The sequence below is a fragment of the Aquarana catesbeiana genome, linkage group LG05, assembly GCF_042186555.1.
Source record: "Aquarana catesbeiana isolate 2022-GZ linkage group LG05, ASM4218655v1, whole genome shotgun sequence".
NCBI classification, from domain to species: Eukaryota; Metazoa; Chordata; class Amphibia; order Anura; family Ranidae; genus Aquarana; species Aquarana catesbeiana.
In genome coordinates, this window is record NC_133328.1 from 64,584,673 (window position 1) to 64,601,798 (window position 17,126).

Below are 17,126 nucleotides of genomic sequence, written 5' to 3' on the forward strand. Positions count from 1 at the left end.
CATTGTTCAAAACTCCCATTGGTGCTTATTATAAAAGCATAGCTTCGCTATCATGGAGGATGCTCCTCCCCTTTCAGAGTACATTATGTGACCAATACAGAAGCCTTCAGAAATATGGTTAGCATAAAAGAATCCTGGAAAAGCAATTGCTAAGGAAAAATTAGATGTTTAAACTTTTACATTACATTTTATGTATGCATCCTAGCATGACTGTTAACTGGCTTTATGTGAACATTTCAATACTGGTCCACTTTAACTGCCATTATGCAATATATATCAACCAAGAAGGCCCAAACTATTATAGAAAAACAGTAGAAGTTCAGCCAAAACCTAAACCTACTCTCAGCCAAATTCTAAGCCTAAATTATCTAGCCCTGTAAAGAAAAATCGCTATACTTACCTATTCTGCAGTTGCTCCATTCCGGTCCCACGCTTTGCTGTCAGCAGCGGCCTCAGTGTGTGGGAGTGTTAAGGAGAGGCAGCCAACAATGGAAGCCCCATAGTAACTCTTTGGGTGATTTTCCAGGCATTTCCCTTCTGTTGTCAGCAGTCTCTGTTTACACAGAAGCCGCCACTGGAGACCGGACAGGATCAGATTCAGAAAAGGTAAGTATAGCGATTGTTTCTTTACAGGGGTAGATAGATTAGGATTAGCATGTGGCTGAAGGGAGGTTTTGGCTGAACTTCCACTTTAAGTCCCTAGGGAGAAAACTAGAAAACCTACAGCAATACTAAACAATAAGGAGCAACTGGAAAATATAAATTAATACATTTAAAAAATAAAAAATAAACAGGGAAAATAAGTCCATAATATTTATTTTAAAGGTTTTGTGGGAATTTATAAAAATCATCAGAATGTAGACTTTCCCCAAAAAAGACAGAACTATTATATTTTATGGGTTTTCTGAATACATTAAAAATGTCACATGCCAGGGAATAAAGCCCACAAGACTTCCAGTGGTCAATGAGTCAATGTCAAAAAGTGAAATCATCAATGTTCTGTTGAAAGGAGTAACAAACTATGTTGATGTTTCATATAATGAAACTTGTTAGTGCCTCTGAGTTGAGGCTGCCAGGGTCAACTTCCAGCTTTCGGGGATGTGCAATTAATCTGAAAAATAACACCCGGCTGGTTGCCCATAATCTTCACAGTCTTCCCTCCCAGGCACAGATCACCGAGTCAATTTATTCTGTTTAACAAGCTACAAACAGTTGGGTATTTATAACATTTATGTAAATAATGCTTAGGAGTAAAGAAAATCCATACAGCCAGTGGTGTTGCTGGCACTGTCCTCAATGGAACACAAGCAGCTTCAGCCGAGGCCTGTGCTCCTGCATGACCTCTAAAATCATATTGGTATTCTGAGGACACTTGCATGAGCAGAAGCTGCTTAAAATGTACCTTTCACCAATGCTTTTAAATCAGGGTTTTTTTCCTTCATCTGGATCAACTACAGGTTTAGGGTTCAGAGCATGTCGATTTTTAAAGTGTACGTAAAGTTAAAATAGAGAGTAAAGAAGAGTTAAACCTTTATTAAATTTGTATTGCTGTATGTGTTCTCCCTGGGGAGATAAATCCTTTGTTTGCCCTGGTGACTATTATCACCAGGACTGAAACTAAGGGGAAATCCAAAATTTTAAAGCCCAGCTCTAGGGAAATAATAAATGCTCCGTTGCAATTGGGCTGTCTCCGCACTGCAAGGGTTAAATGCTTGTTTCGTTTACTTGCTGCTCACGCCGATGGCAGCTGGCACTCTCCTCTATTCCCCTACAGTCCGGTAATTGATGGTTCCTCACCATCATCAGGGCTATTGGAGCGAGAGTATCACCGCTCCAGGTGGGTCAGATCAAAGTAAAAGGCATCTCCTTCACTCTAGAAGTCCAGGTGCTGGCAATGCTGTAGCAGTTAGACATCAAAGAAATCTTGGACAGCCACACGACAAAAATATTTGCCTTTATTCAATAAAGTGTCATCCAAAATACAGGTCACAGCAAAGTGGAACAAGGCTTACGCATTTCGCACTACACAGTGCTTAGTCATAGCTATTTTTGTAGTGCGGCTGTCCAGGATTTCTTTGATGTCTAACTCAGGGCTATTGGCTCTGAATTGGACTTGATGACTTTAGAGGACCTGTGACTGTAAAAAGCATAGAGGAGAAGAGGCTGCCAGGACCGGTCTTTCAGCCTGGAAGGAGCCTGTGGGAGTCGAGGATCAGGTAAGTAAAATTGCTTTTTGAGGCCCACTTGCAGTTTAGGGGCAGCCCCACTGCAAAGGATAATTTTGCTTTTTCCTGGAGTTCAGCTTTAAGTTTTCACAAGAACAGGATGAGAGGCGAAATTGTCCAGTGGGGACACATATTCTGTTATTAATTGTCTAAAGGAAATCTACATAACATTTCTGTTGTGTCTACAGCACAGAAAGTCAATAGAAATCTTTCAGGAAAAAAAAAAATTATCAAAATTTTCCATTTCCTACTATTCCGAATGCAAAAAAAAAAAACAAAAAAAACTGGGTTTAAATATATTTTTTGTCTTTTGTTACACTGGCATAGTGAGGTTTGACTGGTGAATTTTTCTCTTTCGGGTACTGTCCTATCATCATACAAGTGAGTGGTGCAAATTTGTGTGCTTTTCAGCTTTTCTCATACTGGGATGACGAAGTGAAACAGGTTACTTAAGCCCTCCTTTCCATCCTCCTAGGACCTATTTATAAGAAGGTATTTCTCAATTAATTCATCGTAGCGTTCCACCCAGCCATTCTGCATTATTTTTTTTTTCATGGTTAAAAATTTCAGTTTATTGTGAAAAAAAACAAGTATGGTATAAACAGTCAAGCAGATAGTAGATGGTACATATTAATACAGGATTGTGTATACAGGTTATATACAGGCAAGCAATGATTATGGCTGTAACATGTGTACTGCATTCTTGGTTCTGAGGCCCATTCTGCATTATTGTATGTGCCATATTATCCAGATAAAGAATTTGACCAAACAAAAATGTTTATACTTTCCTACAGACAATTCTCTCATTCTAACCTATCCGCTTTCTGACCTCTGCTACGCAGCTACCTTCCTATCATTGTGCACCCTATTTAGCTTTGATACAAACTTGTGCTGCCCTTGGGAGGCTCCCCCATGCTTCTCTCCTTTGTGCACCCACTATTCTCAAGTTCCCGCCACGCCTCTCTTTCTGCTTCTTCTCTTCTAACAATACTGCTAACTTTCCTATTCCTGTTCTCCTTCCCTGGACATGTTTGGTGACCCCATAACCAACGTAACCTTTCGTCTTGGTACTTGTCATAGGGCCTGCAATAAAGTTTCACCATAGGTTATGATACCCTTGACCTTCAAGTAGACCTACAGTGGGGAAAAAAATAATTTGATCCCCTGCAGATTTTGTAAGTTTGCCCACTTACAAAGAAATGAAGGGTCTATATTTTTTATCATAGGTGTATTCTATATGATAGAGACAGGATATCAACAAAAAATCCAGAAAAAACACAATACAAATGTTATAAATTGAGTTGCAGCTCAGTGAGTAAAATAAGTACTTGATCCCCAAGCAAAACATGGCTTAGTACTAGATGGGGAAACTCTTGTTGGCAAGAACAGAGGCAAGACGTTTCTTGTAGTTAGTGACCTGGTTTGCACACATCTCAGGAAGGATATTGGTCCATGTTTTTTTTACAGATCTTCTCTAAATCTTTAAGGTTTCTTGGCTGTCGCTTGGCAACTCGAATTTTCAGCTCCCTCTATACATTTCTATAGGCTTAAGATCTGAAGACTGGCTAGGCTACTCCATGATCTTAATGTGCTTCTTCTTGAACCACTCCTTTGTTGCCTTGGCGAGTCCCCCTCCTTAAGAAGGCACACGTACAGTCATGCCAACGAACAACTAAATGATTTAGAGAATGGCAGTGCTCAGTCCCCAGATGGCATGGCTCAGTCCCCAGAGTAGCTAGGTCCACGCTCCAGCTCTCACTACCGGAGGGGGCTTGGCACTACCTAACTTCAAGAAATATTATTGGGCAGCTGTCCTAGTCTCAGTGAGATGGTGGTTCACACAAGATCAGTCAAACCCCTTGGTAAACCTAGAGGCAGCAATATTAGGATCTTGAACTCTGAAACTCAGTAATTTGGTGAACTGAGGCCCCCGATGCAGCACGCAAATTACTACCCCCATGAAAACCACAGTAAGGGTGTGAAGACAGGTTACGGGGTCTCTGGCAGAAACCCAGACTTACTCTCCCTATATTCCCCTATGGGGTAACCCAGTGTTGGCCCATTTGAGGACTGTGCTTGACCCGCAAATCTGGGCTCGATACGGGGTAAAGACCCTCTGGGATATAATGCCTGAAGGGCGCCTGCTCTCCTTCAGTAAAATAAAGAATAGATTCCTGCTTCCTCCATGGATGTACTTTAGGTTCTTGCAACTTCGGCACGCAGTTCGTGCACAGTTTCCAGATCCGATTACCCTAGCTCCACACTTTGTTGAATGGCACCTTACTGTTTGTAATATCGGTAGGACACTATCCTCTATATACCTTAGACTTACCTGTGCAGGCAACACAGGGGCTAATAGGGCATTCTCTGCCTGGCAGCGTGACATATCGAACCTGACAGACGAGGACTAGTCTGAGAGCCTCCAGCAATACATCCCCTGATGATTGCAGCCAAAGATCGCTTTATACAGCCAAAATTTCTCCATAGTGTGTATTATACGCCACAAAGGCTATCATTTATTTACCGCACCTCTGGCGCCCTATGTTCAAGATGCAGAGGGGAAATAAGTAACTATATCCATATGGTATGGACGTGCCCACTAAAAGACATTTTGGCAGGCGGTGGTTGCTGACATCAGCTCGATTAGTAAGGTACCCCTTAAGCTTGATCCCCTGATTCTCCTCTTAGGAGTAACTGATAATATACCTACTAACACACACACCAAACTCTTTGTTTTTTATACTGCTTACTATGCCAGGAAAACTACACTAATTAACTGGAAGGCAACTGAACCGCCTAGGATTTCTACATGGAGAACAATGGTGAATGCTAGCTACTCTTCCACTTTATAAGCTGAAGTATGTGGGCCGCAATTGCCCAAAAAAGTTTCAGAAAATATGGTCGGCATGGGTAGAGGCCAGACAGGTGTAGTCTGTATTGTGACCCCTGCTTCCCCCCCCCTTTTCCTTCCTCGAGTCCCCCCCCCTCCCCGCTGACCTGAACTAACACTGGAATTCCTCCTCACGCAGATTAATGATGCTGCTGGTACTTGTACCTGCCAGAAAAGTTGGAAGCTTCTATATCCTATGTTCCTTACCAGTTGAATCTCTGACTAATGTCCTTAACCACTTGCCTACTGGTCACGAACACCCCCTTCCTGCCCAAGCCATTTTACAGCTTTCAGAGCTGTCGCACTTTGAATGACAATTGCACGGTCATGCTACACTGTGCCCAAACAAGTTTTTTATCATTTTCTTCACACAAATAGAGCTTTCTTTTGGTGGTATTTAATCACTGCTGGGTTTTTTTATTTTTTACAAAAAAAAAAAAAAATTTTTTTTCTGTCATTAAATTTTGTAACTAAGTAATTTTTTGCCTTCACTGATGAAGTGGCACCGATGGGCACTGATTAGCTGAACTGGTGGGCATTGATGAGGTGGCACTTATGGCCACTGATGAGGCGGCACTAATATGCCGCACTTATGGGCACTGATAGGTGGCACTGATGGGCACTCATAGGTGGCACTGCTAGGTGGCACGGATAGGCGGTACAGATGAGCACTGATGGGCGACACTGATGGGCGTTGATCGACAGCAGTGATGGGCATTGAAGGGCAGCACTGATAGGTGGCACTGATTGCCAGCACTGACTGGCATGGCTAATGGGCACTGATTGGTAGCACTTGTGGGCAGTGGTGGACACTGATTGCTGCCACTGGTGGGCACTGTATGCTGGCATTGGTGGGCGCTGTATTGTGACACTATATTTCTTTATTGTGATCAGTGCCCTAATTACATTCCTAGATGTCCCCCTGTGAGGAGATGCTGCTGATTGGCTCTCCTCGCCACACACTCTGTCAGTGTGAGGCGAGGAGAGCCGATTACTGGCATCTCCGTGTTTACATGTGACCGGCTGTGATTGGACAACACGGCGCAGCCACGATCGGCGCAAGCCCCCGCGAGCGCGCAAGAGCGGCCATTCTGGGACGGCGTCATATGACGCCGTCCCAGAACAAGAGCCGCATTGCTCCGCCGTCATTTGAAGGTGGGCGGGCGGCAAGCTGTTAAGATACTTAAGTCAATACATGTTAGATGAAATACTTAGTTCTCTTGTAATATCTACAGCTATTCACATGTAAACTGGTGTTTTATCTTAATAAACATTCCTTCTGTTAAAAAAAATAAATAAATGATTTAGAGAAGGATTGGGAGAAAGTGCTGTGGTCAGATGAGCCCAAAATTGAGCTCTTTGGCAATATCTCGCCGTGTTTGGAGGAAGAAAAATGCTGACTATGACCCTAAGAACACCATCCCTACAGTCAAGCATTTAGGTAGAAACAGGATGCTTTGGGGCTCTTTCTCTGCTAAAGGTACAGGCTGACTTTGCTGCATTGAGGGGCCAAAGAACGGAGCCATGCATTGTAAAATACTGGATGAGAACCTTCTTCCCTCAGCCAGAACACTGAAGAAGGGTCGTGGATGGGTCTTCCAGCATGACAATGACCCAAAACATACCGCCAAGGCAACAAAGGAGCAGCTCAAGAAGAAGCACATTAAGGTCATGGGGTGGCCTAGCCAGTCTCCAGACCTTAATTCTCTAGAAAATTTATGGAGGGAGCTGAAACTTCGATATGCCAAGAGGCAGCCAAGAAACCTTAAGGATTTATAGAAGATCTGTAAGAAAGAGTGGACCAAAATCGCTCCTGAGAGAAACGTCTTACCTCTGCGCTTGCCAACAGGGGTTTCTTCACCAAGTACTAAGTCATGTTTTGATTAGGGATCAAATCAAAATGTATTTTACTGAACTGCAACCTAGCTTATAGCATTTGTTGTATGTGTTTTTTCTGGATTTATGGTTGATATTCTGTCTCTATCATTTAAAATACATATATGATAAAAATTACAGACCCTTCATTTCTTTGTAAGTGGGCAAACTTACAACACTGCAATGGATCAAATAAGGGGATTTTTGTACTTACCGTAAAACCCCTTTCTCTGAAGTTCATTGACGGACACAGCACTTTAGTCTTGACCTTAGGGTTATATCGCCACCTTTAGGAGAGGACTAGGCAGAACACATAAAAAAAAAACAAGCACAGTACCGCCCAAGGGGCAGTCCTACTGGCTATAACCCCTCACTCTGCTCCCAGCAGCTCAGCTCATCAAAAAGCAGTATAAACATAAATAGGAGGGGTGGGTGCTGTGTCCATCAATGAACTTCAGAGAAAGGCATTTTACGGTAAGTACAAAAATCCCATTTTCTCTTTCATTCATTGATGGACACAGCACTTTAGTCTTGACCTTAGGGACGTTCCCAAGCAGTGCCAAAAACGAGGGGTGGGAACACAGAGAAAAATAAACTCCACCCACAACAAAAAGAACTCCCTATCAGAGGAGCCGCAAACTCAGACGGCCGCCTGCAAAACCTTGCAGCCGAAGCATGCATCCGAAGATGCCCCCACATCGACCTTGTAAAATTTGGTGAAAGTGTGTACTGACAACCAGGTAGCCACCTTACACACCTGTGAAACGGACGCTTGATGCCACAAAAGCCCAAGTAGCACCAATTGCCCTAGTGGAATACGCCATGATGGGAAAGGGAGGCGCCCACCCCCTTATGGCATAAGCTTGAACAACAATCTGTCTGATCCACCGAGAAATGGTGGCCGACGAGACCGCCAGGCCCTTCTTCGGACCAGCCACCGAGACAAACAGAGTCTGACCTCCGGAAAGGAGCCATAGCAGACAGATACCGCAGAGCCCGGACCACATCCAAAAGAATGTAAAGCGACCTCCTTGGGATGCGACGGCCGAGGACGGAAGGATGGAAGCACAATGTCTTCATTAAGATGAAAGGCCGAAACAACCTTTGGAAGAAAAGAGGGCTTCGGACGCAGCACCGCCTTATCCTTGTGGATGATCAAATAAGGAGACTTGCATGACAAGGCCGCCAACTCAGAAACTCGCCTTGCAGATGTAATAGCCACTAGAAAGACTACCTTCTGAGAGAGCGTCAATAAAGGGATCTCCCTAATGTTTTCAAATGGGGTTTCTGAAGCACCGAGAGCACAAGATTCAGATCCCACAGGGGCATCAGCGGACATACCAGAGGAGCCACATGAACAAACGTACGCACCAATGAGTGAGGCTCCAAGGGTCGCTGAAAAAAGACAGCCAAAGCTGATATTTGCCCCTTAATGGTGCTTAATGCAAGCTTCTGATCCACTCCTTGCTGCAGAAACAGCAGGTTCCTGGAAACCGAATATGAACGCGGATGCCACCCCACCTCCTCACAAAGGGAGATATAGGCCTTCCAGGTGCGATGATAAATCTTCCGGGAAGAAGACTTTCGTGCATTTAACATAGTGGAAATTACTGAAGCCGACAGCCCTCGGCCCCTAAGCACCTGGCTTTCAACAGCCATGCCGTTAAAGAAGCGATGGTAAAGCAGGGTGGAGAAGGAGCTTGAGAGGGGGAAAGGCATAAATTAGCCGATAATGCCCCCATGGGGCCACCAACGCGTCTGACGCATCCGCCCAGGGATCTTTTGACCTGGCCACAAACCTCTGCACCTTCCGATTGAGCCGAGAGGCCAGGAGATCCACATCTGGCATGCCCCACCGAAAGCAAATGACCTGAAACACTTCCGGATGCAGTGACCATTCCCCCTAGTCCAGCAACTGACGACTGAGGTAGTCCACCTGCCAGTTTTCTACACCCGGAATGTACATGGCTGACAGAGCCGGCACGCGCCGCTCTGCCCACTGTAGGATGTGGGAGACCTCCAGCGCCGCCGCTGAGCTCCTTGTCCCTCCCTGTCTGACTGGATCCTGACCGGACGACCCTGCAGCCTCTGCGACTATGTGGAGAGGTACCACCTGATCACCCGCAGCACCAGCAGATTGATCGGCAGGCGGGATTCTTCCTGCGTCCAGCGACCCTGGGCCGACTGGATGCCCCAAATACCGCCCAGCCGGTCAGGCTGGCATCCGTCGTGATCACAGTCCAATGAAGAGGAAGGAACAATTTCCCAGACCAAAGGGCTGGGGACCTCAGCCACCAGAGAAGCGAAGCCCTAACTAGCGTTGTGCTGTGCTGCTGTCCGTTCTCCCCTCTGCCGGCCTCCAAACCACGAGGTGTTCTGTGTCAGTTTTGCGCTGTTCCTGGCTTAAACAGCTGCCCAGCGCTACAGGACTAACAGAAACCGTCCCCCGTGGCTACAAGAAAATGGCCGGCGGACGCCTCAGCCAAAAGCGCCCGAAAACGCCGGGAAAAGGGCCGCCGCGCTCCAAGAAAATGGCCACGGCTACAGGAAAATGGCAGCAGTTCCCACGGTGACCATTCCCCCTGTATGGCGGCAAACAAAGGTAACGAAGGGAAAAAACAAAGGCACAAAACAAGGGCACAAAACAAAGGGAAAAAACAAGGGGAGCAAACGAGGGGAACAAACGAATGCCAGCACAACCCCCTGTCAGGACTCAGAGACTGCCTGCAGGACCCCCGGGCCAGGTAAGTGCACTGAACCCCCTACGCCCAGCCACACAGTGCCCTTTGGATGGGGAGGAGGGAAAGAGGCAGGGAGAGAGGAAAGGGAGAGAGAGACCCCCTAATCAACCCCCCCAGGGAGTGCCCAGCTGCTCCATCCTGCTTAAACAGGTGGAACCATACATATTCCTCCTGCAGGAACTGCTGGATGCACTCCACGGATAGACCCATCTTTCGCATAGTACGAAGCGGATGTGGCCATGGCAACACTGTGACTCGGACAGCAGTAGCCCGGTCATATGCGTGCCCCGGAGCATATAGCTCACTGGCCGCCCCGGACCAGAATGGGGCCTGTCGCAGCCGACCTAGCGCGGAGCTAAACTCTGCACGCACTCGATGGCCAGGCTGGGGAGACTACCATGATCTATATTATCCAGCCTGTCACCCAGCCCGGCTGTTGATTGTAGATCACAGGAAGTAAAAACAAAAACAGCAAAAAATTTTCAAAGACCACTGGTCTCCACAGGGAGCCAGGTCCTTCTCCTAGACTAGGCAGAAAAAAACTGAGCTGCTGGGAGCAGAGTGAGGGGTTATAGCCAGTAGGACTGCCCCCTGGGCGGTACTGTGCTTGTTTTTTTAATGTGTTCTGCCTAGTCCTCTCCTAAAGGTGGCGATATAACCCTAAGGTCAAGACTAAAGTGCTGTGTCCGTCAATGAACGAAAGAGAAAATGATTTTCCCCCACTGTATTTGTCCCAAGAAACTTACATGATCATATTGAGATTATAGCAATCTCTGATATTTGCCAATGCCCATTAATGTACTGTCTTGGTTGTTATACGATGTATGTGGAATTCTTTTTGTTAACTAATGCTATACTTTTTCCAAAAACCTTGCTACTGAATAAAAATGTATGTTAAAAATGTTGTTTTAGTTGCATTTAAACAGCTCCCTACTTTAAAATAAAATTCTGCGCATACATTTTAATCTCACATTCTCTTTATAGTGTTACTATATGTACCAAAAACTTTCATTGCTACAATATTGATTACATGTATTAATGTCACTATAAGCTTCTTCACAACCTTCCATCAGATCGCTTCCATCAGATTTTTGATTTATTGACACAGTCAACTCTACTGCTAGAAGCAGTTGACACTAGGGGCTGTGCTCTTAAGTAGCAGAATACAACCCAAAATGCACAAATACCTAAGAAAGCAATGCACTCACATTCAGCCTATTCATTCTCAAGGAATGAATATCACTTTTCTTTATAAGATATTTTGTCCATCATGCCACAATGACTCCCTTCACAGTCTAAGGAACACAGAAACATTTAATTTGTATTCTATATTTAAATTTCTACAAAAATACCCCAACTTACTTGTTATTGTGTATGTCTGCTTCAAACAAGTGTTTGGAAATAAATATGTATTCCACGCCATCACATTCTTGACTTCTCTTTCCTCGGGTTGTATCTGTGAATTGGGGTGAATCAAAATAGAGAAAAAAATGGGAATTTAGCAAAGAATATTTAGATATTAAAATTAACCTGTCCAAGGAAAAACATGGGGGCTTGACCTTTTCCTAAAAATGCTGGATGACCAACCAGATGACTGCTCTTGACTTAAAAGTTTCTCAGCCACCGACCAAGTATGTATATCACAAAAGTCAGTCAGAAGTCCATATTTGCTTACTTGCTCTTGATCAGGATCTCCTGTTGAACCTGGAGCATAAATAGTGGCCTCTGTTTTTCTCAGGAAAGATTCTCTTTAATAACACCAGGAAATTTTATTGTGTAAAATTCATCTATTCATTTACCTGTAGAACTTATATCAAATATGGAGATGTCTCTTCCAGTGATCTACCTCAAACGGGCTGTATTTAGTATAAGGCACTTGGGGACAATTGTCTAGGGTAGCAAGGGTTGACACAAAGGCTCAAAATGAAAGTAAATCTAATATAAAACCCTTTTGTTTTTTTACTTTGGGCAGAGTAGTCATCTTAATAGGGAGGTTTATTGTAACTTTCTGTGGTACTGGAAAGGCAGAAAGTGAAATGAAGTCTCTCCAGAATTCCCATCTAAAGCAGCTGTCACTGGAATAGGGGTCCCCACTAGAAGATTGCCACTCCTGTTCTTGTGACAATGCTAAATTGTGGACATTCTAGCATGTTCAGTCCCAGTGACAATAGTCATCTGGACAAATAAAGAGGGTGAATCTTCTCAACGAGCACAAAGATGATTACAAAAACCCTTACATGAGTTCCAATCCTACTCCATCCAAACCTATAAAAAAACTAACTGCAGTTTAAATATATGTGAACGCGATCAGCTTCATGGAAATGGTCACCAAATGCTAATGTTTTGAAATCCAAATTTTTAGCCATGTTTATTAGACTTCTAAGGACAGCCATATTTGGTCATCATGTATGTTATGCTTTCTGCAGAGTAGTTTATTACAACGATTGTGCTTTACTGTGCCTCTCATCTCAGTGGATGTCTATGGACAGAACTCTGTCAGACTTCTTCTGTACAACAATATAATCTATAAATTCAAATTATGTCCACAATTACAATACAAGCCCTGGGCTCTTTTGGCCCTTTTCTAAAACCACCAGCATCTGCTCAATTGATATTTAAATGTATTAAATATCAGCCATGTAAAAAAAAATGAAAAGGCTTACGCTGTGCGTAATCCATGTCTTTACTGGAATGGCTGCTGTACACCAAGCCCATTTCAATGTATATTCTTTGGAAAATAAAACCTACGTTTATTAGATGGCTTTAACCTGGTTTTGTCATAAAAGGCACTTTTTTCCATTTCTCTTTTATACAGATTTCCAGTGCGCTCGCTTGCTGTCTGATGATGGGGTCTAATTGACAACAGAGGCTGCACTCCCTATGGGATAACATATGTTAACCTACGTTAAACCCTCAGCCTCCTGCGGAGGACAGAAAGGTTAAAGTCCCAGAGAGGAAATCATCTTTATAAGTATGTCTCAAACAGAACATTTTAACACATGGAGCATCATGGGAGTGAGAGCGCTGTGGACTGTTAAAGATGTTTTCATCTGTCAGACAGCTCACTAACAGAAACGAATGTGTCGCACATGTGCTTTGTGAGATACACACCAGTTTCATTTTACTGTGTCAACTTCCACCTTAAAATTAAACCACTACCGAACATGTGTGATCGTAACGCAAAGAGGGCAAACTCTAGGCCGCTACAGTAATAACAGGTCAAATATGGCAAAGTAATTACTTAATTACCCTATTTTGGAAATGGTTAAATAACCTGTGATCAGTATTAGAAAAACACAGACGACATTATTTTCAAAATAATGGGGATGGCAATAATATGTGCAGTTTAGCCCATAGAAAATTACAGATGTGTCTGAATCTTTCCTGCGAGATGAGACAAATTACAAGTAACACATGTTCAGGCTTATTTATTGCGTGTGTTCAACTTTGAACCTCAAAAAGTGAAAATTAGTAAAAATAAATAAATAAATAAATAAAAAACAAAGATTCATGGAAGAGGTTAGAAAATTTCAAGATATACACTTTATCACTTTATTTGCAACATATTTTTGGGTTATCATGTTGGTGAGGTTTGCAAAATTTTGAAAATTTAAACATTCTTGACTGTACAGTTACTGATAGTAACAATCTGATAGGGGCGATTCTGGAAACCATTTTGTTCTGTTCATAAGGGTGCTCCACGTCTTTACAAGGTTATGGTAAAGAAAAGCTAAAAACGTAGATGGTGTCAGTAGTATACTGTATGAAGCAAAATCATGAAGAAAGGAAATAATTAAAGAAATAATTTATGGGGTACTTTATTATTAATATATATATATTATGGAAGAGCCCTGGGGCCATCATAAAAAAAAAAAACTGAATTCGGACTTTGAAACTCAGAATTCTGAGATTGAAATTCAGAATTGTAAGTTTAAAAAAAAAATACAGAATTCTGAGATTCAAAGTCAGAATTCTGAGATTCGAAGTCAGAATTCTGAGTTTCAAAGTCAGAATTCTGAGTTTCAAAGTCAGAATTCTGAGTTTCAAAGTCAGAATTCTGAGTTTCAAAGTCAGAATTCTGAGTTTCAAAGTCAGAATTCTGAGATTCAAAGTCAGAATTCTGAGATTCAAAGTCAGAATTCTGAGATTCAAAGTCAGAATTCTGAGATTCAAAGTCAGAATTCTGAGATTAAGTTACTGAGAACTTAAATTGTATTTTATTAATATATCCAAATTGATTTCAAGGCATATTAACAAAGACATATTGATAAAATTGTTGTATATGCTGACTACTATAAATTAGAGAGTAGGGATTTTTTTTACAAATCGGTGCATATATTGGGATGATTTTGGTGACATGGGGCCAGTTCTCAATTTCAGGAGATTGTCCCTGGAAGCTGCATGATAACCATCATATCTCATAACTCAACCACCGATGCAGGGGCATTTTTGCATCCAGTGACACCACCGATGCAGGGTCATTTTTTTCCATGCAATGACACTACCGATGCAGGGTCATTTTTTTCCATGCAATGACACTACCGATGCAGGGTCATTTTTTTCCATGCAATGACACCACCGATGCAGGGCGATTTTTTTCCATCCAATGACACCACCGATGCAGGGCGATTTTTTTCCATCCAATGACACCACCGATGCAGGGCCATTTTTTTCCATCCAATGACACCACCGATGCAGGGTAATTTTTTTCCATCCAATTACACCACCGATGCAGGGTCATTTTTCTTCTTCACTACTGTTAGCCCCTTATGTGTGCTCCAGTTTTAAACTCTAAGACCCCTTTCACACCGAGCTGCCTATAGCGTCCGCGGTAAAACGCAGCTATTTTTATCGGCGTTTTACCATCGGATTAGCGGTGCATTTCGGGCGCTAGCGGGGCACTTTTACCCCCCGCTAGCAGCCGAGAAAGGGTTAAAACCGCCCGCAATGCATCTACCCGAGGACTTTCACACCGGAGCGCTGCGCTGGCAGGACAGGAAAAAAGGTCCTGTCAGCAGCTTCTTTGGAGCGATGTGTTTACCGCTCCTCCACCGCTGCTCACCATTGAAATCAATGGAGCAGCGCTGGGATACCGCCGGCAAAACGCCGCTATTGCGGTGCATTGCGGGCGGTTTTAACCCTTTCTCGGCCGCTAGTGGGGGGGGTAAAAGCGCCCCGCTAGTGGCCGAAATGTCATTGGATGGGAAAAATGACCCTGCATCGGTGATATCATTACATGGGAAAAATGACCCTGCATCGGTGGTGTCATTAGATGGGAAAAATGACCCTGCATTGGTGGTGTCACTGGATGGGAAAAATGACCCTGCATCGGTGGTGTCTTTAGATGGGAAAAATGACCCTGCATCGGTGGTGTCTTTAGATGGGAAAAATGACCCTGCATCGGTAGTGTCATTACATGGGAAAAATGACCCTGCATCGGTGATATCATTACATGGGAAAAATGACCCTGCATCGGTGGTGTCTTTAGATGGGAAAAATGACCCTGCATCGGTGGTGTTTTTAGATGGGAAAAATTACCCTGCATCGGTGGTGTCATTAGATGGGAAAAATGACCCTGCATCGGTGGTGTCTTTAGATGGGAAAAATGACCCTGCATCGGTGGTGTCATTAGATGGGAAAAATGACCCTGCATCGGTGGTGTCATTAGATGGGAAAAATGACCCTGCATCGGTGGTGTCATTAGATGGGAAAAATGACCCTGCATCAGTGATGTAATTGGATAGGAAAAATGACCCTGCATCGGTGGTGTCATTAGATGGGAAAAATGACCCTGCATCGGTGGTGTCTTTAGATGGGAAAAATGACCCTGCATCGGTGGTGTCACTGGATGGGAAAAATTACCCTGCATCGGTGGTGTCATTAGATGGGAAAAATGACCCTGCATCGGTGGTGTCATTAGATGGGAAAAATGACCCTGCATCGGTGGTGTCATTAGATGGGAAAAATGACCCTGCATCAGTGGTGTCTTTAGATGGGAAAAATGACCCTGTATCGGTGGTGTCATTAGATGGGAAAAATGACCCTGCATCTGTGGTGTCATTAGATGGGAAAAATGACCCTGCATCAGTGGTGTCTTTAGATGGGAAAAATGACCCTGCATCGGTGGTGTCATTAGATGGGGAAAATGACCCTGCATCGGTGGTGTCATTAGATGGGAAAAATTACCCTGCATCGGTGGTGTTTTTAGATGGGAAAAATGACCCTGCACCGGTGATGTCATTGGATGGGAAAAATGACCCTGCATCGGTGATGTCACTGGATAGGAAAAATGACCCTGCATCGGTGGTGTCACTGGATGGGAAAAATGACCCTGCATCGGTGGTGTCATTGGATGGAAAAAATTTCTGTGTCAATGGTGTAGCTAAGAGGAAAATGGCGCTGCATCGGTGTCAGTGGGGATAAAGTGCAGCCAATCAGTGAAGGGGAGATATGGGCATGTACATTGTAGTACACAGATTAGTGCAGAGTGCAGGGCTGAGTTATGAGATATGATGGTTATCATGCAGCTTCCAGGGACAATCTCCTGAAATTGAGAACTGGCCCCATGTCACCAAAATCATCCCAATATATACACAGATTTGTAAAAAAAATCCCTACTCTCTAATTTATAATAGTCAGCATATACAACAATTTTATCAATATGTCTTTGTTAATATGCCTTGAAATCAATTTGGATATATACATAAAATACATATATATAATATATTTTAAAATATGTTTAATATAAAATCAATATATTGAAAATATATAACCAAAGATTATGCCTTGAACTGGATTAGAACCCACAACTTTCAACACTATAAGCCTGTTACTCTAGCCACTGGGCTATCACTTAAGGACACTTTATTAATGCTTTTTATGTTGAATATGAGATATATTGTGTGTGAAACACCTTATCAGCCCATACAATTAATTGCTATGATTAATCTGTTATGACCATAGACACACATTTTCCTGCTGCCTTCTAGCCATTCACAATTCCCTCATGTAGGGGCAATAATGCAATGTGTCCTACAAGTTGGGGTGCAGAGGTGTGCTGGCCATTGTGTTCTGCTATCTATGGAAGCTGTGTCCCCCCCCCCCCCCCCACTCACACACAATACACACGTTTTCAGCATTGCTCTTTATGTTGGAGCAGATGACAGAGAAGAAGGATAAGACAGCAAACCAAGGAACTAATTAATACAGTAGTGGAACCAGAGAACCCAGCACTGCCTGCTTCCCTATACTGTGTGCTGTAACTAAGATAGATTTACATATTCATATACAGAGCAGAAGACATGTATGTCTGTAGAATGATGATCTGTGGGTGTTACTACCTTATTGCTCATTGGTCCTAAAATCTTCCTAATAAAGACTACTATATTTATAAAC

General features: G+C 43.4%; 1 protein-coding gene across 1 annotated transcript in view; it reads right to left on the bottom strand.

Annotated features, from left to right (window-relative positions):
* MPP7 (MAGUK p55 scaffold protein 7) overlaps positions 1 to 17,126 on the bottom strand; it is a gene marked incomplete in the record, with an annotated part of 615,576 nt that overhangs the window by 36,146 nt on the left and 562,304 nt on the right. Inside the window, 1 exon segment of the mRNA XM_073629838.1 lies at positions 11,094 to 11,187. Within this exon segment, the coding sequence (XP_073485939.1) occupies positions 11,094 to 11,187 (94 nt within the window).